This window comes from Penicillium concentricum, assembly GCF_028827145.1.
Source record: "Penicillium concentricum strain IBT 3081 chromosome Unknown utg000002l_segment0_segment0, whole genome shotgun sequence".
Taxonomy (NCBI): domain Eukaryota; kingdom Fungi; phylum Ascomycota; class Eurotiomycetes; order Eurotiales; family Aspergillaceae; genus Penicillium; species Penicillium concentricum.
In genome coordinates, this window is record NW_026622755.1 from 2,017,005 (window position 1) to 2,040,433 (window position 23,429).

The 23,429-nt window shown below is 47.8% G+C and overlaps 8 protein-coding genes across 8 annotated transcripts; 4 read left to right on the forward strand and 4 right to left on the reverse strand.

Moving 5' to 3' along the window:
* Nucleotides 1-73: 73 nt before the first annotated feature.
* N7517_004335 (HECT-type E3 ubiquitin transferase) lies at nt 74-2,046 on the forward strand (the record flags this gene model as incomplete). Its single annotated transcript, XM_056722065.1, has 3 exons — nt 74-820; nt 1,350-1,637; nt 1,750-2,046. The coding sequence occupies 3 exons, from the start codon at nt 74-76 to the stop codon at nt 2,044-2,046; spliced, it is 1,332 nt and encodes a 443-aa protein (XP_056578315.1).
* A 166-nt stretch (nt 2,047-2,212) lies between these two features.
* On the reverse strand, nt 2,213-3,606 carry N7517_004336 (TauD/TfdA dioxygenase family protein; the record flags this gene model as incomplete). The annotated part of the gene is made up of 5 exons (XM_056722066.1): nt 2,213-2,326; nt 2,384-2,517; nt 2,582-3,073; nt 3,143-3,348; nt 3,407-3,606. 5 exons carry the CDS (start codon nt 3,604-3,606, stop codon nt 2,213-2,215), a joined length of 1,146 nt encoding a protein of 381 aa, XP_056578316.1.
* A 1,124-nt stretch (nt 3,607-4,730) lies between these two features.
* On the forward strand, nt 4,731-6,620 carry N7517_004337 (putative transporter; the record flags this gene model as incomplete). The annotated part of the gene is made up of 5 exons (XM_056722067.1): nt 4,731-4,985; nt 5,043-6,212; nt 6,271-6,389; nt 6,455-6,538; nt 6,596-6,620. 5 exons carry the CDS (start codon nt 4,731-4,733, stop codon nt 6,618-6,620), a joined length of 1,653 nt encoding a protein of 550 aa, XP_056578317.1.
* Nucleotides 6,621-10,678: 4,058 nt separating this feature from the next.
* Nucleotides 10,679-13,182, reverse strand: N7517_004338 (putative phosphoinositide-specific phospholipase C; the record flags this gene model as incomplete). The annotated part of the gene is made up of 4 exons (XM_056722068.1): nt 10,679-10,844; nt 11,270-11,870; nt 11,926-12,676; nt 12,778-13,182. 4 exons carry the CDS (start codon nt 13,180-13,182, stop codon nt 10,679-10,681), a joined length of 1,923 nt encoding a protein of 640 aa, XP_056578318.1.
* Nucleotides 13,183-13,825: 643 nt separating this feature from the next.
* Nucleotides 13,826-14,669, forward strand: N7517_004339 (glutathione S-transferase family protein; the record flags this gene model as incomplete). The annotated part of the gene is made up of 2 exons (XM_056722069.1): nt 13,826-13,874; nt 13,921-14,669. The coding sequence occupies 2 exons, from the start codon at nt 13,826-13,828 to the stop codon at nt 14,667-14,669; spliced, it is 798 nt and encodes a 265-aa protein (XP_056578319.1).
* Nucleotides 14,670-14,929: 260 nt separating this feature from the next.
* N7517_004340 (mitochondrial 54S ribosomal protein mL54) lies at nt 14,930-15,714 on the reverse strand (the record flags this gene model as incomplete). Its single annotated transcript, XM_056722070.1, has 2 exons — nt 14,930-15,180; nt 15,234-15,714. 2 exons carry the CDS (start codon nt 15,712-15,714, stop codon nt 14,930-14,932), a joined length of 732 nt encoding a protein of 243 aa, XP_056578320.1.
* A 759-nt stretch (nt 15,715-16,473) lies between these two features.
* Nucleotides 16,474-17,784, reverse strand: N7517_004341 (NAD-dependent epimerase/dehydratase family protein; the record flags this gene model as incomplete). Its single annotated transcript, XM_056722071.1, has 1 exon — nt 16,474-17,784. One exon carries the CDS (start codon nt 17,782-17,784, stop codon nt 16,474-16,476), a length of 1,311 nt encoding a protein of 436 aa, XP_056578321.1.
* Nucleotides 17,785-18,485: 701 nt separating this feature from the next.
* N7517_004342 (spherulation-specific family 4 protein) lies at nt 18,486-19,831 on the forward strand (the record flags this gene model as incomplete). Its single annotated transcript, XM_056722072.1, has 3 exons — nt 18,486-18,709; nt 18,886-19,243; nt 19,511-19,831. The coding sequence occupies 3 exons, from the start codon at nt 18,486-18,488 to the stop codon at nt 19,829-19,831; spliced, it is 903 nt and encodes a 300-aa protein (XP_056578322.1).
* Nucleotides 19,832-23,429: the final 3,598 nt, after the last annotated feature.

Genomic DNA, 23,429 nt, shown 5'->3' on the forward strand with positions numbered 1-23,429 from the left:
CATCAAACACCGCCAGTCATCGAACACCATCGTTCTACCTGGGACACACATACGCGCGTGCGCAGCTTCCACAATGCAGGATGCCGATGTACCCCTCTATCTCCATGCAGAATTCCTACCAAATATCCGCCAGATAACCCTTTACGTCTCCCTTCCTGGGACTGCAACATTTGATGGAATCCGACCAGATATCCAACTTTCAGAATCAAGAAAAGCAGTCACAGTTTGCCTATCAAAACCATTTCAATATGTCACAGAAACAATCAAACTACCAGCACGCGTTAATGACGCGTCCCGGCGCGTGTTGAAATCAATATCTGGGCCAGCTCCAAAATCAGATCCCAATGGTGCTGGGGATCCCAGCTATGATTTTTCTTTCCGAATGCAGGTCGATCCCGACGAAGAGGCGCTGGCGCCTCAAGATGAGCTAATCGATGAATTTGCACCCTGGACAGCGGAGGAAATGTCGTCCTCGACTCGTATTCGTTGTCGAGAGTGTGAACATGGTTTTCTTGATTCGTCATCAATATCCGAGTCGGCTGATCAGGGAACAGGCGAAAGCACTACCCCCGGATGGACCTGGAAAGATCTTCCGAGTGGCAACTGGGCTGAAATGATGGATTTCTGGCATTGCCACAAACCTGACCCCCACGAAGGCCACGAAAAAGATGAGAAAGACTCTGCGCTTCAGGTCGAGGATCAAACCGCGCAGAATAAAGGATATGGTGCGGATAGCCACGTTGTGGCTATTTCCGGGACAGTTTTTGTTGATGTTGCCACTTTCCTTCTTGCTGAGACAGACTGCACAGGATTGAAAAAGGTAAGACATATATCCCTCTCCCCTTCCCACCACCATCTCATCCTGCTTTTTATCCCCTCGGAACCGGGCAACTTAGAAGGGGACCACTCATTCTTCAGTGGGGTGGCCTCCGATACAATTGCCCAAGATGGACGAAATGCACTTTGTGTACTTGCAATCCAAGGTGAAGGTGGTACTCTCACAGGGACAAGATCACGGACAAGATGGGTAGTTATCCTCTCTCTGCAGATGGATTTCGCTCTTTGCGTTTGCGATAGTGGACTTGTGCGAGCCGCTTTTTCCTTGTTTTGTGACTCAGGGTGTCCTCTCTTTTCAGCGCCAGCTATTCTAGCAGGGGAGCGGGCGTGATTACAAGAGGTACATTATAGTATTCTCCTTGCGTGATGTAATATGGGCAATATCTATATAGCCGTGAGCTTGAATGCAATGCCTTTTTCTTCCTTCACTTTTTCAGTATTTTATTCGGCGCAATAGTTACAGTTACAGCTCCTGTTACAATTACAATTTGCTGACAAGCAATGCAATTTAGGGTGATGACGAAGAGGAAAAAACCAACATTGAAGTCTCAGCACAACGAACCCTCGACTGCGCAAGCTGCAGTTCCATAATCGGCATGGAAGATCCAATTGCTAAGGGATGGCGACTCCTGAAGGCCAACGTATCCTTGAATACCTATTCACCCAGCTGTGGGGCAGAAAAGGCGAAATGGGAGGTCCACCCAACAGAAACCATTGTTGCTGCACAGTTGCTTGAGTTAATCGAGAGAGAAAGCGCTCGGCGATTCGTCGTTCATTGTGGCCAGAAGAGCGGCCTCGTGGTAGGTGACATTCCATTCCGCTCGAATTGCCTCCGAATTACCTCCGAATTTTGAGGCATTGTATAGAACCAAATTTACAGATGGCACGGGCTGACGCATATTCTACTTGCAGCTTTGGGTCTTCAATCCAGACATGCGATACTCGAATTCTAGCGCAGGCTGCAGTATCATGGCTCAGCAAGCGATGAAGGTATTCTACCAAAAGACTCCCGATGTGGATGAATTGCTCCATCCAGAAATTGGGAATCCCTCGCCCTTGTCGGTGGAAGAGTTGGAGTTGCCATCTATGATATTCGAAGCAATGTCGCAAGCGTTGACTAGGAGTAATAAGATGCTCCCGCTGTCTGCGAGGCGGTTTAACGAGTGGGACGTTGGGCTTTTGAGTCGTTTCAGGCGCGAGAAAGCCTGAACTTTGGGGGTTTTGTACGCAGAAAGGAACAAAGCCTACAGCAGGTCTATGCTGATAATGCAAGGATGAAAATTAAATCATTCATTGTTATTCTTTCTTCTCAATTCAGGTTTGAGGTTATCGTAGTTATGTGCCATTATAAATTTGAAGGCTTCCAGCGCCCCATCTAACCATCAAAGGGTGTCTCAAAGGGAGGCTCGGCCTGGGGCGTGAGACGAGCGATGTGTCGGCGCTGGCCATCCTCCCAGTCGAAAACGGCGGAATGGCATGCCACACGGTTCTGCAAAGGTCAGTGTCTTTGCTCATATTGAGAGAACGGGTAGGTGCTATAACTTACATCCCAGACGACGACAGTGCCAGCCTTCCAGCGAATACGAGCTTGAATGTCCTGCGACAAGGCGATGTGGTCGTACAGGAACTTGAGGAGGTGGTCTGATTCCTCCTTCTTGTATCCAACAATATAACGGGTGACTATGCGACAAGAACAAGACATGTCAGCTTTCATCATTCGCTAAATGTGCTGATCTAGACTTACACTGAGGGTTCACGTAAAGTGCCTTCTCGCCGGTCACTGGGTGAGTCCGGACAATGGGGTGCTCCGATGTAACAGGATCACGGCGGGCAATACCACCACCATTCAAGCTAGCATTGATCTGCTCTAGGCCGGAGTGTACGGCCTTCAATCCGTGGAGTCGTTCCCGGAAGCCAGGCGACAGGCGCTTATATGCCTGGACCATGTCGGCGAACAGGGTGTCACCACCTGTGGTAGGGCCATCGAGCGCATACAAGAAGGTCGTGCCGGGGGGCTGCTTCTCGAAGGTGACATCTGAGTGCCATGTAATGGTATTGGTGCGTTGCTTCAGGAACACCTCGCCGGTGCGGTCGTCAGCACCGCGGAAGACAAGGTGGATCTCTGGGAAGCCCTTGGGGGCCCCTGAGGTCTGGTGGATGTGGTGTCGGCCAAAGTAGCCGGCATAATCGACAACCTCTTGAATTGGGCGGGATGCAAAGTCTTGGTCACGGAAGGCTGTTTGGGTTTGTTAGACTCTTGCTTAGCAGAAGGGCGAGGACTGAGGAAATGTATCCGATTACGTACCGACAACTCGTCGTTGTGCAACATAGAGGGCCAATTGATCCTTTCCCTTGTCGGAGAGTTGGCTTAGTTGCACGCCGTGGATCTCGGAGCCAATGAAGGGAGTGATCTGGTCGACCTCGACTTGGCCCTTGGGTAACAGGTCTGGGAAAGAGGCGTCGGCATCTTTGCCGTGATCGTAGTGCTCAAAGAGCTCCAGAGGAGGATATCTGGGGGTCTATTAGATATAATATTCGTGGGGATGCGAGGCGGCATGGGGGAGTATACACATGCCTTTCTGTCTCGTTATCCCAAACGGGGAGATATTCCGGATATGACACTGGAGGTAGCTTGTCTGTGCCCTTAATCTCAAGCTCCTTTTCAATTTTGTATCCAATCAAGTTCTCCTTATTGTGGCCGCCGTCTGACTTCAGCGAAATCGCAGGCGGGGCCCGCAGGGCCACTGTCTCAGTGAGGGAGGGAGCCATGTTCTTAGATTTTGATAAGTATATTTCCTCTGTGATTAGATATATTTTCTGCCCTGAGAGTTAACACCAATATATAACCATTTCGGCACATCAAACCGATACGAATTACGCCATTATTGCGGGGGTTTACGGTATTTGCGGGACAAGCCCTAGAAGCCTTAGAGTGTCAACTCTCCGAGATCATCGCGAGCGAGACGACGAGCCGGGGCTATGCGACAACATATAGTATATACAATATATATAAGCAAAGTGCTCCTAGCATTGGCCGAGAATGACGCGATAATAGCGTCCATTGACATGGTTTCATTTTTAACAAAGTACGTTCTACTAGACTACATGGAATACTATACGATTCTCAAATCCACTATGGCGTGATAGACTACAAGCAAATTCCTAGATTTTGTTACATTTGGCTCTTATTTCTACTACAATTCAATGCTATATATTCAATAAATTGCTATATAGTTGTCATTCCTTTAGGGGGAAATATTGAATGCCGAGATAGGGTATAGGTATTTAATATAGCATAAACTACTACTCCATACCACATTGTACTTTAGATATGTAGATCTTCGTCAAAGTGTTTGGAAAATACCCCTGCTAGATTTGGCTCCACTGACTCGTCGACTCTAACGTCACTCCCGCTGCACTTGCGTGATTCAGCCAAGCCAACACCCCACTGGACAATATACTTCGGCTCGTCGTCTCTTTTAAAATACTAATCTACAATTGCCTTAGATCTCTTTTATCTAGAAAGATTTTGCTCAACGATATCGACGATTCCCCAAAGGGCCCTTCCGACTTCGAGTCGAGGCCTCCCTGAGCCAACCAGAACAGGTACATTGTACACGATCTGGGCACTATTAGGTCGCAATGGGGACTCTAAATCACCCATGCACATCACAATCGGGAGTTCCACACCTTTCTGCTATCAAGGTTGTGACTTTTACCTGCTCACCTGGCCCACAAAGGTAGAGGCCAAAGCGAGGCATATGCTAAATATGGCGTGATAAGTAAACGTCAATGTCGCCTTGCTGCCTTTATATGAGTTGATGCCCGTCCAACCCAAGCACTGCTTCTCTTCTTCTATCCATAATCAGATTAACAGTCCCTGATACTGCGAGATGACGGTTGAAGAAGCCACTAAAAAGGGTTCCGATGCCGAGGGCCTTGACATTAAGGCTATTCCGAGAGTCTCGTCTGCAGATTCTTCGTCTTCATCAACATATGAAGGTCCTCGCGCCAAGCAGACCGACTGTGCTTTTGATACTACCGAGGACCCGCGGTTCTATAAGCCCATTCCTGAATATGAGGGTGCCCATCGCTGGGACCCAGACTTTGAATGGTCGGAGCAAGAAGAGAAAGCCGTTGTGAGAAAGGTATGTGTTACTGAAAATGTCGTGTATTGTCTTCAGAGTGACTGACCCCTTCCATAGATTGACTGGCGTGTTTGTACATTTGCCTGTGTGACTTTCTTTGCGCTCCAGCTAGACCGTGGAAACATCGTCCAAGCTACGTCCGACAACATGCTGGATGATCTCGGCATGACCACAAACGACTACAACACTGGCCAAACAATCTTCTACCTAACATTTCTCTTCGCCGAGCTGCCCTCTCAGCTCATATCGAAATGGGTCGGCCCTGATCGCTGGATTCCCGTGCAAATGATAAGCTGGAGTCTTATCGCCTCGTGCCAGGCATTTATCCAGAACAGGAGTGGATTCTGGGCGACCCGCGCGATGCTCGGTTTCCTCGAGGGCGGCTTCATTCCAGACACCATCCTCTTCCTATCATTTTGGTATAAGTCTAAGGAGTTGCCCATCCGGCTCAGCTTTTTCTGGATGACATATGAAGCAACCGCAATTATCAGCGCTTTCCTTGCTTTTGGATTCCTCCACATTCGCCAGTCAGATGGCACCGGTGGCTGGCGATACCTGTTTGCCCTGGAGGGTTTGATTACGGGGTTGATCGGTATTGTTGCTGCATTCTGGATGCCTCCCTCGCCAACGCAGACCGCGGGCCGGTTCCGCGGTAAGAATGGCTGGTTCGATGAGCACGAAGAGAAAATTATGGTGAACCGTGTGCTGCGCGATGACCCAAGCAAGGGAACCATGCACAATCGTCAAGCTGTTACCCCCAAGCTGCTCTGGCAGGCTCTGAAGGACTACGACATGTGGCTTATCTACCTGCTCGGTCTGACTTGGATGATCCCCAGCACACCGGCTACGTCATATATCAGTCTAGAGCTGAAGGAGCTCGGTTTCAGTACTTTCCACACGAACTTGCTCACTATCCCAGCCTATGTGATCTTCATCATCAATCTGCTAGTGTGGACTTGGATGTCAGAGCGGTTTAATCAGCGACTACTGCTTGGTGTCGGTGCTGAGCTTTGGGCCCTGGTCCTGCTGATCGCATTAGAGACTATTTCCGAGGATGCTAGTGCTTGGGTGCGTTGGGTTCTGCTGATCATGTTGATTGGAATGCCTTACGTGCATGCTATCATTGTTGCAATTACATCGCGCAATGCGGGCTCTGTGAGGACACGGACGGTTGCTACTGCTGTCTACAACATGATGGTGCAGGCCAGTAACATCGTTGGTAACAACGTGAGTCCTTCCGGTTTCCTTGTGCGCTCAGATTATCATTACTAACCATCACGTCCAGGTCTACCGCAGCGAAGATAAGCCCTACTACCACACCGGTAATAGGGCCCTTATGGGTCTTGCGGTGTGGAGCATGGCGATATTCATTATTGCCAAGATTTACTACGTGAGGCGTAACAAGTATGTTAACTAACCCGTGTACGGAGTACTCCGATCGAATTACGTTTACTAATATTTGCTACTAGACAAAATGCCGCTATCTGGGATAAAATGTCCAGCGAAGAGCGCTCGCGATACGTTGTTGAAAACAAAGATCTTGGAAACAAGAGGTATGTCTAGCAGTTTGTCTCTTGCTGTGCGACTTGATGCTAATGACCACCCTACAGAGTTGATTTCCGATTTTTGCACTAGAGCTCATGACTACATTGTCTGGCACATATGTGGTTGGATTATAGAGATATTGCCATATTGGCGAGACTTTAGAAGCATCAAATAGAGCAAAATAATGAGCTGAGCTCATTCGGCAGCGATTTCATCCAGATGTCCGTTATAGAATTTTCAGAGCAGTAAAGATTTATCCACACATCGATTAGACGAAAATCGCATACTTTCCGAGTTCCTACTCTCCAATCACATACTCACACCCCTCGTTCCCAATCCAAACCTCGTGAACTTTTCCAGCAGGAACATCAACCCTCTCTCCAGCTCGAAACGTCTCTTTTTTAACCTCCCCATTATGCAATTTAGCATTATCATCAGGATAAGTGATTGTGAGAGATCCACGGCGGATAAGGTGTGTTGTCAAGCCGCTATGCGAGTGCGGGGAATAATGGGCGTTGCTGATGGGCGAGGTTAGTATATTCCGCACATGAACCGAGTTGCCAAATTTAATCGGTTCTCCCATTTTGGGTGTATCATATTCAGGAAATTCATGTACCTTCCGTCTGTCCAGGTGAATATATGTTGAAACCCCCACTCGCGAACGAGACGCTCGCTTTCGGTGCGTGTGCCGGTTGGATATGTTTCTGTCATGGCTTTGTATTTTCAGTGTCACTTTCCTGCAAATGCAATGAAATATGCTAATGGAATTTGGAGGCTGGCTGATGCATACCGATAAATGGCCAAGTCACTCGGAACCTGGCCCTTTCTGATTTAGGGCTGAGCTCTTGCCGCTTTAGGAAAACCGAGCTGAGGACGGTTTTGGCCTTGTTTTGGCCTGATTTTGCAAGGAAATCAAAGGGAATTGTAGGTTATGATGTATCCTAGATAGGTTGATTACTTCGAAGTCCGATGTAGAAAGACCGGCTATACATGAGGAGCCCGTTAATATAGGGCAGAGTAAGAGTTGTTCGGATTGTATATTGTAATGTAGATGATGTCATAGAATATGGCCCCGTATCACGTGGGGCTAAATATGTACTTACTTTGTACATATGCAGGACAAAAGTACATAGAAAGCCCCGATCTAGCGTGGGTGCTTCTAGATCTGATAAACTGTTGGACTCGGCCCGATAAAGATAGCACCCGATTATATTTGTTAATACTATATCAACTGGTGAAGGAAAACCAAAAATGTCGTATCTCATGATCAGAAACCGCTATAAAAAGAAAAGAGAAACAGAAGCACCAGGGTCGAAACCTATTGCGGCTTTTGCTCGAGGTTTGCCCAGTATCGAAAAAATGTGGGGTGTCAATCTCCAAGATGTTCGTAGGCCTTCCGTGTGTTCGGACGTGTTGAACTCATTCTCGAGATTCAAGGATTCTCCATATGATTGGGAGAGGTCGTGATGTGAAGGGATCGGATCATATCCAGAAAGCATGGGAATGTATGACTGCGTACAGTCTCTCTTCCCTATGATAGATGTACTCGAGTCTATCATGCACAGGGTGTGTGACAGATGTGACAGTTTTTGCCTGGGATGACCCAAACTTCTTTCCCCTGCGCTTGGCAATTGGGGCATCGCACACCGGGCATCTGTGTGATAATTAGTACGTCTTTATAAAAGTACTGGAAGTACAACATCGATGCAGCATAGGAGTGCGAACCTTGGTGATTGTAGAGTTTGAGCACACTGGTGCGGCACAGGTGGAGGAAGTCATGATACTTTCGGGTCAAGGAAGAATAGAGAAGAGTATAGAGTTCTTTGCCGGAGCCCGAGGATTTTAGATTTCTCTTAGGTTGAAGTATGAAGACAAGGCCATGGGAATAGGACGAGGGCCGACCTTATAAGGCCCTGAAAAGCAAGGAAAGCAAGGAAAGAAAAAGAGAAGAGTAGATCTAGTTCACACTGGCTAATCAAAAGTAAAGAAAGGAATCAAAGGAAATTAAAATTAAAAACAAATAAAACATTTATTGTAATCTCAAAATTAATCTCAAAATAATCTCAAAATAATACCAAAACTGAGCTCGGTACTTCCCGTTCATCTTGGTCACTTTGTTTCTCCCAATGATCGGCCATTGACAGCAGGGCTCCTCCTGACGGCTTGGCTTGGCTGCACAGGGCATCAAAGCCAAAAAAAAACAAAAACAAAAACAAAAAGAGCCAAAAACAGAGTCATCACTACTTCTGTCGCACGCCACTAACCCATCAAAGCCAATCACAGCAGTGTTCTCGGTACCTCCCGAGGTCTCCGGGACCTGAGTTCGTGATGTTTGCTTTCTACAGCGTAAATCTCGAAAAGATCAGCAATTACAAGTGAATTTAGACAAAGAAATTCCTTGTGCCTCGGCAACTTGCATCAATTTCACCGATACTTCAAAGCAAAAAAAGGGGTGCAACTCTCAGCACAGTTGATGTATCAACCCGGGAACCCTATGGCAGATCCAAGATGGGTCTAGTGCTCGGTCATCTTCGGTCATAATAGTGCTGTGATTCGCCAACGGTATTCGACATGGGATCCCCTCCACCGAAAAAGACGATCCGGTCCGATTATTGGCTCTATCGATGTGGCCCGTTTGTTCAAAGGCATATTATCACCCTGTTATGCATGCAAATTTGGTGACGCATGAACCCCTCCACCAGGATCTATCAAATTACAAATACCTACTGCATCTGAAGAACCCTTTTTCTATGTTTTAAATCTACTCTATACGACCCTACAGAGGTCCTGAGCATGGATGTCTGGTAGTGCGATTCTTTACGCGACGTGTATTCATTTCTGGCCACAACTTTATCGGGGAAATTACCGGTCAACTTGACTTATCTGTTAGTCCCCACTAGCAATGTTGATCAATCTGATGCATGTCGCTTGGCATGTTGATCGCTCTTCATACTGTGCTTGTCAATGTGAACTTGTAGTGATCTCAGCCTTTACTTTCGGTCTCATCTTCCTCTACATGATCCCCACGATTGGAGCTATGGCTCGCAGCATGCAAGATTTTTTTTTGTTCACCTACTCCGTACAATCTGTATATAGGCTAGAGTGTCTCGAAGTCTAAGGCTGGACTGCTACCCCACGTTGTTACGCATGTCTTGTCAACAATCTATGTTTGACATCCTTATGGCCTTAGTCCGTCTTATCTGTCACCGCTACTTTTTCTCTCTCCTCGAGGTCTCATGATATATAAGTGGATAGTGATTACTACCTACATATGTGTGCAAGTACTCACATAGGATCTAGCAAAATCGAATCGAGGACTATTCAGATATCATCCAAGTCATGGCAATGTGCATATATCTACCTTAGCGCTCTTCTGGAAACCAGAATATGTATTTGGACCCCCTTCCATTATACTCCGTACTCATGCGCGGCATCGGTACAATGCATATCATGCGGCTAATAATTGAATGATCTCTAAAGATGACACCGGCACGACACCACATACAGCACGGAGTAGGGACCTATGTACTCCGTACATATGCACCCACCTCAAATGCCAATGGAGCCGCCTAGCTAAAACAAGGCATGATCCGCCCTAAGCTCGGTCCTCTTGCCTTTATTCAGACACCCCAAGAAAGTGCAATGCTAAGACTAGCGAATTTTCTTTTCTAGTGACTGTTTTCCGTCAACGAAGCCATTCCCTCCACAACTCTGCACAATGCAGCCCCAAAGAGTCAAACAGTCCAAATACCGAAGGGCCCTGGTTTCTATGCAACGCCCTCGAATCCCGAGGTCAGATATGCACGCCGACTGACACGATTGTATCTCACAATCGCGATCGATAATCTGTAGCCTGTCGCTTTTGGCCATGTCGAAATGAGTTTGTGATACACATGCCGAAGGACTTGTCACATTTGTAAGATGCCAGAGCGCCTTTCTGCAACCTTTTTGTTCCTGATGCTCCCAATATGAAAGTACGCTGTACAACATGCTGCCCAAGCCCTGCCCAAACCCTGCCCAAAGACAAACGATGGTTCTGGAGCTGTGTTTCTTGGAATGGCCTTTTTGTTTTGCAAAATGTCACAATTTGTCGCATACCTAACGCTATACTACTAACAATTCTGAACACTAACGCATAATCTGGGAAGTTAAGTAAAACGCTTCACAATATTAACCAACAAGATACCCCCGGTCTTCTCACCGGCGCAGTCATGGAGATGAAGTAGCCGATGGCCTTCCCGTAGCCGGTCAAGTCGGATGCAAGCCCACGCAGCCAAAGGATCCCGACCGATCTCATCGTCCTTGATCTTGAATCTAAAAAAAAAAAAGCAGAATCGAGTTAGTGGGTTGCTTGTACTCCGTGCATGGTGCTTGCATTTTCAAAAGTTGGAAAGCGTCATGGGGGATCGTGCATGATAGTGGAGGTGATGCTGAGGAAAGCCACAGGTTGCCCTGCTAAGCCCAAGCCAAGACGATGCATCGTGTTACCAAGGGGGAGCCAGGAAGAAGCAAATAACAAGCCCAGTCGTCATGTTTATGTGATGCGGGCAAGTGCATACGTTCTATGGCGGGTATCACAATGCAGGGTTTATGCCTGCATACTCGAAAACGAATTCATGTGATGGGGGGTATAAACGCAGCAAGGAGAAAATTTGCAGAGCAAGGGAGAGGACAAAGCACGAGATATATTACTCAATACATCGATGTAAGCAAGGAAGAGATTGAAAAGAAAGACTGACCGTAGGAAACTAAGCTCCTCAATTATCCCCGTTACGGTCGGGAACTCCAACTTCTGGCCCCCGAAGTCCGGGTTCCGACCCGAAGAACTCTTCGTGCACCGCCTGTAGCTACTCTTCTCTGAGTCGGAGCTGGTGTCGTCCTGGTTCGGGGTGACATCGCCTTCCGGTTCTTCGACGTGCAGCTGGCAGTTCACATAGGGTTTGAATCCCCTCTCGCTGTGGTCACCCGGCGGCAGAGAGAGATCTTGCGCGGCGAATACCTCGATTGAGAGGGTTAAGTTGCGGCGTTTGATAGCTTCTGTCGCAGAGTTGCCACTTCGGTAGCCAGAGGGCTTCAGTCGCCAGCCGTGGGTACCGACAAACATTCCGTGATTGAGCATCATGCCCTTGTCCAGATTCTGCCAGTTCAATGCTACCAGTTGGGCGCCACGTCGCCAGTAGAATGTTGGATCAAGGTTCGATGAGGTGACTCGGAATGCATATGGATAAATACGCATCATGGATCTTCGGTTGTGCTCAAACAAGGCGTCACGATGGGTGACGTGGGCTTCTCGCGCTGCTTTCTCGGAGAGTGAGAACACATGGAGAGGAACTTTGGCCTCTGTTGATCAAGTTAACATCGCTTTCATGACGAGATCTACAATGATGATGCATACCCGGTTGATCAAAATGACTGAAATGATACGCGCGAGTATAAACAGCCATGTTGGCCAGAGCGTCAAGAATCTTTGATGGCTTCGGCGACTGCTGCCCCGAGGACTTATCATCGGATTTCTGCGGCGTCAGAGTTTCTCCTTCGGCTTTCTCGTCCTCGCCGCTTAGTGGAACACATTTGCTCTTGATCAAGATCTTTCCCTTCAGATCAGCTAGCGAGGGAAGCTTCCCCTTATCCGGAGGAGCTTCCACAAGCAATCCTTTCCACGCCTCCAACATGATATCAACCATCGTTTGTTGCTGCTCAAGAGACGCATGTACCTCGAGACTAATGACCAGTGGAAGATCGCTGGCAATAAATCCACTGTCACGAATTGCATAGCAGATCTCACGGAATGTAGTTCCCTTGGTTAGGGTATGACCATGCAGAACACGAGGTTCAACCCGTACAGGCATGTGGCTCGTCGCAGACTCTTCATCCACTGGTCGCTGGGGCGACTTGACGGATTTGCGACGAAGGACGCCATTAAGTTTCGCTTCCAATTTGGACGAGACTGAGTCTTTCTGTTCTTTCGTGGGTTTTTCCTGGCCACTTGTCTTGGGTTTGATCTTATTTTTCAATTTGCTCGCCATACTCTTCCCTTCTTCCGTCTCTGAATCACTGCTGCTACTGTCGCTGTCGCTTGAGTTTGGGGTGTCCAATTCTCCATCCCAGACATCGATCTCGACGGACCTGCAGCCACGGAGGAGGACCTGTTGCAGCATGAGTAAGTCAAATCTTTGAATTCTGGGTCTTAAGAGGTCATAGCATCTATGGAGCCTAAATGGGAGTATTCTGCAAACCATCAACTCACAGATGTATAGGCACTAGCAGCAGCGTCGCTGTACAGCTGATTACCCGTCAAATAAGTGTTGTGGCTTGACGAGATAAAGTAATCTGAAATAGGCGCGGAAAGATCCAAGGCTTCTTCTGGTCCCATCGCAGACGAGTTCGCATCTTTCATGTAGGCACGAAAGGCATCCAGAGAAGCCAAAACGTCCGCAACTGGCTCAGGAGAATTTGCGACAGCAGTGTCATGTTGCATTTCTTGGAGGAAATAGTTTGTAGTTGGCGCATATGCATCAACAGACTTGTGAATCTTTTGGATATGCTTATCCAAAGATGGGTGGAATTTCTCCACGGTATGTGACGGCGTCTTGGGTGGCGCATGGAGTGCTAGATGTTTAGCACGTTCCACGAGAGCTTCGACTTTCTCCATCTTGCACTGGTCTCTATTGTTAGTGGGCAAGTAGGGAATAGACATAGGAGATGCAACCTTTAGGTAGGAGGGGTAGGCTTATGCCCCACTTGTTTCAGGGGTTTCAAGTAATTCCAAGGTGATTTTCTGTGTTTATGTTGAATATCAATAGAGAACATAAGGAGAGACATGACAATGTGTGAGAAAAATCCCAGCGTGACCCGTGCGTCCCCACTGTCGTTGCCAACGCTGCCAACACTTCTAACGTGGCGCTTCTGCATATGTCGTTATGCATGAAGTACACGATCCTTTTGAATTTCTGAAATGAAATTGTGTTTCCAAGCTTATCATTTGACAGATACATGATATATGGACAGATGTATTCAATACCTCGCGCATAGCTTCGCAACTTCATGCAACCCCCAGCCCTGAAAACATCAGATTATAAATGTAATATCAAGGCTATTCCAAGGTTATCTCGAAGACCCTTGTAAGAGCCTCAATGATCAGCAATGTTATCCAAGTTTCTTCCGGACTTCAAAAAGCCCGAAACCCCAGCTGATAAATCAAAAACCCCACCCTGTCAGCCCGTATAGGTATAAGTAGAGCTACTGGAGTTCAACATTCCAACTTCTCTAATACAATCTATCTTATATCTTACACAATGACTGAATCCAAAATCCATTTTTTCGATCTTCTATCAGACCTACCCGGTACGGACTAGACCCTTGGACAGTGACAAACCACTAACTCAACTAGGCCCTTCCAAGTCATGGTCTCCCAACACTCTCCGGACCAGGATGGTCCTTAACTTCAAGGGCATCCCCTACACCCAAAGCTGGGTATCATACCCTGACATTGCACCTTTACTCAAGGCTGCTGGCATCCCACCTACCAAGTCAGCGACACCTTATACGCTCCCGGCAATCAGCCATAAAGGGTCAATAACAAGCAACCCAGATGGAGTGCTCATGGATTCCGATCCGATTGCCATGTACATCGACAAGCTGTACCCGTCGCCCCCGCTCTTCCCCTCCGGCGACGCAAGCTACTCGCTCATGGTGGCCGTGCTGAAGATACTGGCCCTGATCTCACCGAGTACCAGGTCGCTGGTTGTTCCCAACGTTCCCTCTGGACTGGATGAGCGTGGACGGAAGTACTTTATCCAGACGCGCTCCGAAGCTTTTGGGAAACCGCTTTCTGAGGTCAGGCCGACAGATGAGACAGAGTTGCTTGCTTTGTGGCAGCTTGTCGAGAAGGAGTCGGAGACGTTGATTAAGATGTTGAAGGGAAAGGACGGGAAAAAAGGGCCATTTTTGGAGGGTGAGACGGCTGGCTACGCGGATATTATCCTCGCTGGGGTTTTGGCTTTCTTCCAGCGCTTCGACCAGGGTAACTTTGAAAAGCTTCTTGTTCTTGGGAATGGGGAGTTCAAAGCGCTTTATGAAGCTTGTTTGCCCTGGCTTGAGGGGCAGGGAGAGGAGAAGGAGTGGCCGATTCCCCAGTAAGTTATATGCTCGAATTTCTCGGCGATAGAGATGGCTGTTCGGGATACTCTGCGGCGAGCTTAGATTTGAGACAAGTATCATTTGATATATAGCACAATCGAAAAACAAATCAATGTAATAATACACCCCGGGTGTTCCAACGGGCCCGGTCTATCCAATATCCAATGCAATATCGAGGCGGCTTTGGGAGCCTGCGACATAACCCCAACAAAAAGTACAATCGGTTTCATGTGTTCCACGCGAATTGAGATGCAACAAGCTTACAGACCACGCAGGAAGTTAGACTCCTTGATGGCCTTCCGTCTGGCATCGCGTGCACTCCTGATGATCTCCGAGCGCTGCTCGAAGCCCTCGGTGGCATCGGCCATGGCATCCGCTGAAGGTGCATCGCGGTTGTAGGGTGCGGGGGTGATATCGTGAGCGTGGTGGTGAGCGGGGATCTTAGCGGCGAGGGGTCCAGTACGAGCAGCCAGCTTCTTCTCGTAACGCTTTCGTTGCTTCTTGTTCAAGGCTGCGACAGGGTAAGCCTCGTATGAAAAATAGGAAAACCAGGATTCATCTTACTGCTTGGGTCAACACCGCCCTGCTTAGTCTTTGCGTCCTTGGCGGAATCTCCCAAGAGGTTCCAGAGCCAATCTGGGTACTCGGAATCCTCCTTGGCGAAGACATCCGGCTTGTTCTTGAAGTAGTTGAGTCCGTTCAGTTTGGTTCCGGCGGGGCAGCTGCTAGGTGGGCGTACGGCAGTGGGTTTTGTGGAGGTTCCGGGGTTGACATCGGTGTGGACACCTTCGGGGGTGCTCAAAGGCTGAGAAACGCCGGGGGTAGCGGAGGAGATGGCGGATGGGGTTGTGAGGTCGCCGACCGTGGGTTGGCGCGGGGAGGGCGGAGAAGGAGTAGCAGCCACAGGAGGGTTGTTATCACTGCTGTATGAGCGGAATTGGCTGCGGACCAGAGGCAGCTGGCGCGCACATGCTGAAGCCGTCCGGGTCACTGGCTGCTGGGTGAATCGGGACAGCATCGTCGTGCGGCAACTTTTGCAAATCATTGTGGCGGTATAAATCAGAGAAAAGCAGAGAATAGAGTGGGAAAATATTAGATTGTTCAATAGAAGGAACTGAATGGCAAGAAATCCCAATTGCGTTGAGATGCAATCAGACACGCGCGGAGACAGAGCTGTCGCAGAAAACTGCGGCCATATTTGATGCCAAGACGGAGACCAGTCACGTGATATATCAACAAATGTGGCGTTCGGTGTATAATAGCTTCATTTGTCGCTACAAGGCTCTGGTATGTTCATAATATATGTGCGTCACAAGTGGATATCCCTAGTACACTATGATCCTCGAAGTTTCTTGTCCTGACCTCGTCAACCAAACAAGTTGTATGATCTTCTTAATCACGTGATCCACGGGTCTCCGCACCACATCTAGCCAACATCTAGCCAACATCAGGATATTCAACACCTATGGATTAGTTCTCGATTGCCAGTGTTCAATGAAAATACCTGCTGCAAATTTCAAGGATCAAAAGATGACTTTTTTTGATTTGTATACAACGAGAAAGAGAAGTATATAAATGACTCTGTGCACCCAAATGGGAGAAACGTCACAGGGACCGACGGAGAATGCTCGCAAGTGATGCAACTTTAGTCAACACACTAAACCAAAAAGAAAAATAGACAATCATTATACCGAAACACATGCCTCCAAAGGCCCATTGTTCCGGTGGACAGGTATATTAGAAATAGGTAAGAAAAGCAAACAAAACATGACTGTCATATCGGACCAATAATATGAGGACCGTGCTATGAAGACAACCCACTAACATTCAAGAAATTGCAGATGTCCTGGCACGCATCCTTCAGGCTCTTTTCTGTCTTCCATTGAAGCTCCTCCGTCGACCGGTCGACGACCGCAACGCAGGCTCCAACGTCACCTTCGCGACGTGGCGCAGCACGTCGAGGAATGGGCTTCTCGATAACCGACTCCATGGTGCTGACGACGTCCATCACGGAATTTCCCTTTCCAGTTCCGAGATTGAATGTCCGGAAATTTTCTGTGAGCTTACCCTCGTTGGCCGAGCTGAGCGCGGCGATATGCCCACGAGCCAGATCGCTAACGTGAATGAAGTCACGGACGGCAGTGCCATCCTCGGTTTCCCAATCTGTCCCAAACATTGAAAGTTCAGAATACTGGCCGGTCATGACTTTGACAACGACGGGCAGCAGGTTTGTTGGTGCCTGTCTTGGGTCTTCGCCCAAAAGACCGGAAGAATCACAACCAACAGGGTTGAAATAGCGGAGTGCAACAATGGTCCATTCCGGGTCTGATGCAGCCAAGTCGGCCAGAATGGTTTCACACATCCATTTCGTGCGTCCGTACGGGTTGGTGATTCCAGTGCATCCAGGTTGGATGGATTGTTGTGAGCCTGCGTGATCTGTGTACAACTCTTCCTTGTGGACACAGAGTTCCTCTTTCAGTGGAAGACCCGAGGTTGCGAGGGTTCCGTATACGGTGGCGGAAGATGAGAAGATGAAGGTCTTGATGCCGAAGTCTCCAAGGATTGTGGCGAAGTCGACAAGACCGCTGACATTGTTGGAGTAATACTTGAGTGGCTTCCGAATGCTCTCCTCCACGGCCTTATAAGCTGCGAAGTGGATGACTCCGGCGATTCTCGATTTGGGAGTTCCCCACCGGGATGGGAGCTGGTATTCCTCAAGTAGCGGCTGAAGAGCTTTGGTGTCGCGATAATCGTGTGCATGCAATCGCAGAGATGGCATCTTCGTGCCATTCTCCTCGTGATGCCTTTTGGCCAAGAGGCTGATACGGTCGACAACATTCTCGAATGCATTGCTCAGATTGTCGATCACAATGACGTTATAGTTTGCCTTGAGCAGCTCAAGCGTGGTGTGACTACCAATGAAACCGAGGCCACCAGTGACAAGAATGTGGCTATGTGAAGGGAGTATGCGCAACAGGTCATGGAGATTGTCGAATGGGTCTCCAGCCTCAGTTGTGGGTGTGTCTAGGGCGATAGGAGATTGCACAGGACTGCTTGCATCGGACCTTTGAGGGCTGTCCGACCTCGAAGAGGAAACTGATGTAAGCTCAATCATGGCGAGAAGTCAAGAATAAATGGATGCCAGGTAAGCTATGTTACCACTGCAAAGAGAGAAAATGTTAAATGTTATTATATGACCAAGACTGAGATAACCTGATCCTTCGGTGGGCCTTTAACCAAGGTTTTATACAAAACAAGCGAGGTACCTGCGTTGCCTCACTCGGCTTCTCCGTTTGAGTTCACCTATTATGCCATCCTTCCTTGGCGAATGAGGATTCAGCACAGTCCCCCGGCAAAAATAGAAGAGAAAGAAACAAAAGGAAGCATAAGCGGAATAAAAAAAGCACAAAGAGAGAACTAGGAGGGGCTGTAGGCACGAACTGGAACAGAACCATGCCCCTTGGTGGGCCATGCGGCCGGGCCTTGGGATATCATTTTGTACATGCCCTAAGTGCCTCTCCACCTGTACGTCAGGGCCTCAGCTCGGACTTGAATCAAATGGAATTATTATATTATTATTTTTTTCATATATTGTTTTAATATTTCTTTTATATTTTCCACGTCTAAGACCTTTTCCGCATATGGTCGAGGCCCTACATCCATTTTCGTAGAGACACTAAGCCTTAGATTGTTGAACTTGTTCTAATTTGGTCTTTTTAGTTGGCCACCAGTGTTTGAAAAAAAAACATGCTCATATGTAACCGGTAGTCTTCGTGAATCCACACTCTTCATTTCGACTTTCTCTCTATAACCAATATGGCCGATCCCGAAAAACACGTGAGCAAGCGGACATGTCTTAAGACGAAGCGTTCTCGTTTCATCTTGGCAATTGTTGTCCTTATCGTGATTATTGCTGCCGTTGTTCCCTCCGTTGTGGTCACTACTCTACGAAAGAAAAATAACATGGGTCCGAAAGCGAAGGTTTTCGTTCCACTCTATGTATACCCTGCCCCTGAGGCGTGGGCTCCGCTGGAAAATGTGTATGTTTCTAACCCTTTTCATCCCAACCTTCGCCCAGTTTACTGCTTTCTATCCCGGCCGGTAGCCTTGTCGCGCCGTTCGGGCGCCAAACCATACCATCACATATCAAAATTTAAAAAGAAAAACCCCCCAAAAAAGCAAAAATACAGAGAAAAACAGCTGCTGAACGCCACAGGATATCTGCCCACCCCAATGTCAACTTTACCGTCGTAATCAATCCAGGAAACGGTCCAGGGCCTGACTCTCTTCCGGATGGCAATTACACCCGTGAAATCCCAAAGCTCACTGCTTACGAAAATGTGCGCCTTTTGGGTTATGTGTATACCTCATATGGAAAGCGCAACGTCTCTGCTGTTCGCAAGGATATCCAAACCTATGCAGACTGGCCGACTAATTCCTCCAACCCCAACCTGGCGGTTCGCGGAATCTTCTTCGATGAAACCCCTCAGCAATACGATTCTCAAACCTTGAGCTATCTACAAGGGTTGACGGACTTTGTTAAGGACATTGAGGGTCTTGGTCCTGATCAATTTGTGAGTTATGCAATTCTTCCGAAACTATGTTTTTACTTTACCTATTCACTACCCCGTATACCCCTGTCTCGCATCATCTTAATACTTTTTTATCTTGTTTTGCGTTTTATTTCCCTCGGGTTATTATTCCCATGTCACTTCCAGAACTACAATATGGCATTATTGAATTATATCCCAACACCCCATGTTCCACCCCAGCCTGCATCACAATTGCTTCCCCTTCTGGAATACATAGGCGAAGTCCATTAAACTAACGGAGACTATCAGGTTGTCCATAATCCCGGTGCTGTCCCTGATTCTCGGTACTTGGCAACGGCCGACTCAACAGTTGTGTTCGAAGCTGCCTACACTACTTTCCAGGAACGGCAAGGCGCCAAACTGTTCACCAATATCGCGGACAGCAACCGTACCCAACTTTGTGCCATCGTTCACTCTGTGCCTGAATCTGTTGAGGGCACGGAGCTTCGCAGTCTGGTCAAGCAGGTGCGGAAGGTCGCGGATGAGGTGTACATCACCCATCTTAGCACAGACTACTATGCCTCCTTTGGAGCCAAATGGATCGAGTTTGTCGATCTGATGGCAGCTTAGGGGTTTAAATCTTTGTTCTCGGATTACTCGCTTGAGTATGATGTGTACAGGTGAGGTAAATTGGGTCAAGCAAGTATGTGCATATTCTTGGTATAGCAGCATGTTTTGACTCATCTGGTTTAATGATTCTACGAGTTGATTTTTAGACTATTTTTTAGTCCATCTAAATTTTCATGATTTGCGGCATAGACTGGAATGAAAAATTTTCTCTTTCGCCTCCTATCCCTTCAATGTACAATCGTAGGCCGTCTTTGTTAGAGGTGAGCTATACTTTTTAGGTCAAAAATAAAGTGGAGAACACGTGTATTGTGGTAATTTACGTCCGGTCTTTTTTCTTTTCGTATGCTGTATTTTTGCATGCCAAGAAATAAGTTACACCGATACATCAAGGATATGATACATAGTACCACTAGGTCCCAAAGTGCATCTATTCCACTAATGGAAGTGCTCCGTATGTACTCCGAACCTATAAATTGGAACATGCGGCAAAGCAAAAGTATGGTTGGTTTGTGGAGCAGAGGGATATATCTAGAACTGGAGAGTGGGTTATGCAGTTGTAGGGCATCCGCTCGATACGAGGTATAAGCTAAACGTGGCTTAACCGAAACTTCAGTGCAGATATAGAAAATACCCAAACACCTTCCTTTCCTGGGTCTCAACCCAAACCAGCCTTCTTCCCAGTGTCTCCGAGTTACCGATATCCGATCGATCTATGAGACCTGCAGATAGCGTCCTGTAGGCCCACAGCCAATGCCATCTCAAGGCTCGGAGGTACTCTCAAAATAACACTGCAGGATTGGCGCTAGAAAATCTTGGCAGAGGATACCACACAGCCACTGTTTTAACTAAGCGATGGACATCATCCTTTATTCAAGACTGGGGCACGGAGTATATTCAACTGGAACATCTTGAGACAGAGTCTAAATTACTATAGTAAGCCACGTACTCAGCTAAAGTATGTTCCAGGTCTCGGATAGTGTAAATAATCAAAGACCGAAACAGCAGCATGAGACATGACTTTGACAACACCTTCGGGTATTGACATTTACTATTGGGGTAGGTCATGGCTGTACTCCGTACATAATGTCCAAAGTCAGCTTCCCCCGATACAACGCTGCATTGGAACAGGAACAATGCACAGAGTATGCATGGAGGTTTAACGTGGTGCAAGTGCCGCTGTGCCGAGTTACAAACCCGACTTGTCCCATTCCAACGGAGTCATATTCCAGGAACCAGGCCAGCGTGGGATGTTGTTCCACGAGACTAACGCACAGCTGGCAATTTCAATGAACCTTTCACGTGTACCCCGTCCCCCGGTCCCGGGTACAATACAAAATGCCACAGTTGCGGGCAATATTGATGCTTTGCCTAGAGATGATTTTGTATGCATCTTCCGGCTCTGACGGACCGGGTTCCTCCCTGTTAACTGGCTGCAAGGTGTAGTTTGGGGGAACCCTCTACCGCCTCACCCATGTTCTTCGGCTTATGCGTATGTATGTTGCACTAGTATCTGTGACTCGGGTTATACCCCTGGAATTGACCGCCGGTGGCGGGAGCCACTACCTCGTGGCATGGCCGGGTATTTCGGGAGGAAGAGATTTTTGATCTACATCTTGGCTCCAGTCACCTCTGGTAGCCGCCGGGGAGAGCTGGACCAATACAGCAGGAGTATCGTCAATCATTCCTGTCATGCATCGCTGATTCGACTCCATTATTGCAGGAGCTTCAGCTAAACGAACTTGACTTCTTACGGACAAAAACTAGTCGATCGCAGTCGATCGCTGGGACAGTACATGGCGAAAGCGCTAATAGGATAAGTGCCAAAGATCGGCGTTTGGAGGAAATAACGATGGACGCCGGGATGGGAGTTTTGGTGCACGATCAGCTGCGAACATGCATAGGTGAGCACGTCTAGATCCGATCAAATGGCGAACGGTTCTCTGCGCCTGCATCTATGTTCGAGGTTCGGTTCGCATGGCATGGGCCATGCAGCCTTTTAAAAAGCCACCGATTCAAATCGGGCATTCTGATCAAGGTTATTCACGCCCGTTTTGGTCAATCATGGGTCATAGACAGCCCAGCCTTGAATTCTCACTTGGTATGATCATCATTAGATTGGGTCAGTCTCCTAAGTGACACACCATCCTCTCGCTTCGGGTTAGTCTCTGCCATAGGAACCTGGGCTGTTGTGCAGAGATTTATACCGAAGCGAACATAAACCCAAACAAGTGGAGGGAGCACGTAGCCAGCCACTGAGGGCCCAAACCACTTTTTTTGGCCAGGAACCGGGGCAGATCTCGGGAGAGCCACTCGGGCAGCCGATCTTAGCGCCCTTCCATCCCTTGGGTCTTTGCTTTTTGTGACCACGCGAGGCGGGCAGTTTCCATGGTTCGCTTGTAATCGGTAGGTAGGCGGGTATAGCACGTGGCTATGGACGAATTGGAGCCGAAAGCAGGGAAGCAGAGAGGAAAAAAACAAACCCAAAGTGCGATTTCGGTCGGAAGTGAGCCTCGGTGACTTGAAATACGAAGTCCTCCCGTGTTCACCGGTCTTTGTATCGAGATGGGCCGTGAGACACGCAAAATTTTTTCATATGATGAAACCGGGTCGAACTATGGTGTTGATCTCGGGAAGAGAAGAACCTCTAGACTCTGACTATATCCGGACTTTTTTTTTTACACAAGTGCAATATGGTAAGAAATGGCACGGAGTACTCTGTACTCCGTACAACATACCTATCTCGGTAAGTAACATAAGTTAACACACTCTGTGTGACTTCGGTTTTCAGCCCCAGGGTTATGCAAGGGCGATGCTATTTCATGCTCCCATTAGGATTTATGATATATCAATGGAACATCAGCAAGCATACTATTATTGGCGGAAAAATAAACTCAAGGCCTGAGCGATTTACGTCCGTACCTGACAGAGGATATGTAAAATACATTAAATACCAGCTTGACTTGTCTGTATGTAATAAAATATCCAAACATACTGCAAAAATACCTCCAGCACACGTGTGATGAGTAAAGTTACCGGATGAACCCGAAAGGAATTAACCGAGTATTCCATGGATGAACTCTCGAACCTAACCAATCAGACTAGCAAAGACCCCAGTTTCGATCCGCTGCTCCAATGCATATGCCAAGACTGCCAAGACCAACGAAACACTGTCTGTCACTGATCAACATTACCTTTAGGAAACTGATGTCCCCGTCTTCTTAGCCCCGCTCATCACGCTATAACTACTGCGTACTCATTCTTTCATTGAGGCCACTTGAGTAATGAGAGCGTATCAGTAATTGAGTAATTGCTTTGTTCTACGGAGTACTCCAAGGTTAGGTACAAAGAAGTAGTCTATAATTATACTTACGGTGGCAACATGCAAGAGAGAATGGACAAGGGTCAAGTTCTGTAAACTCAACTGGTTTGACGTGTATCGGGATATTTTTTCAAGCCTAGGCCAAGTAAACTATAAGCGAGGTCAAATACCTTGCAAGTAAAAAGCAAAAAAAGCAGCTATTGCCGGATGGCTGACCCGGCACAAAATCCAGGCCTTAAGCAAACTACACCCAATTTCCCCGTCACATCACACCAGGAG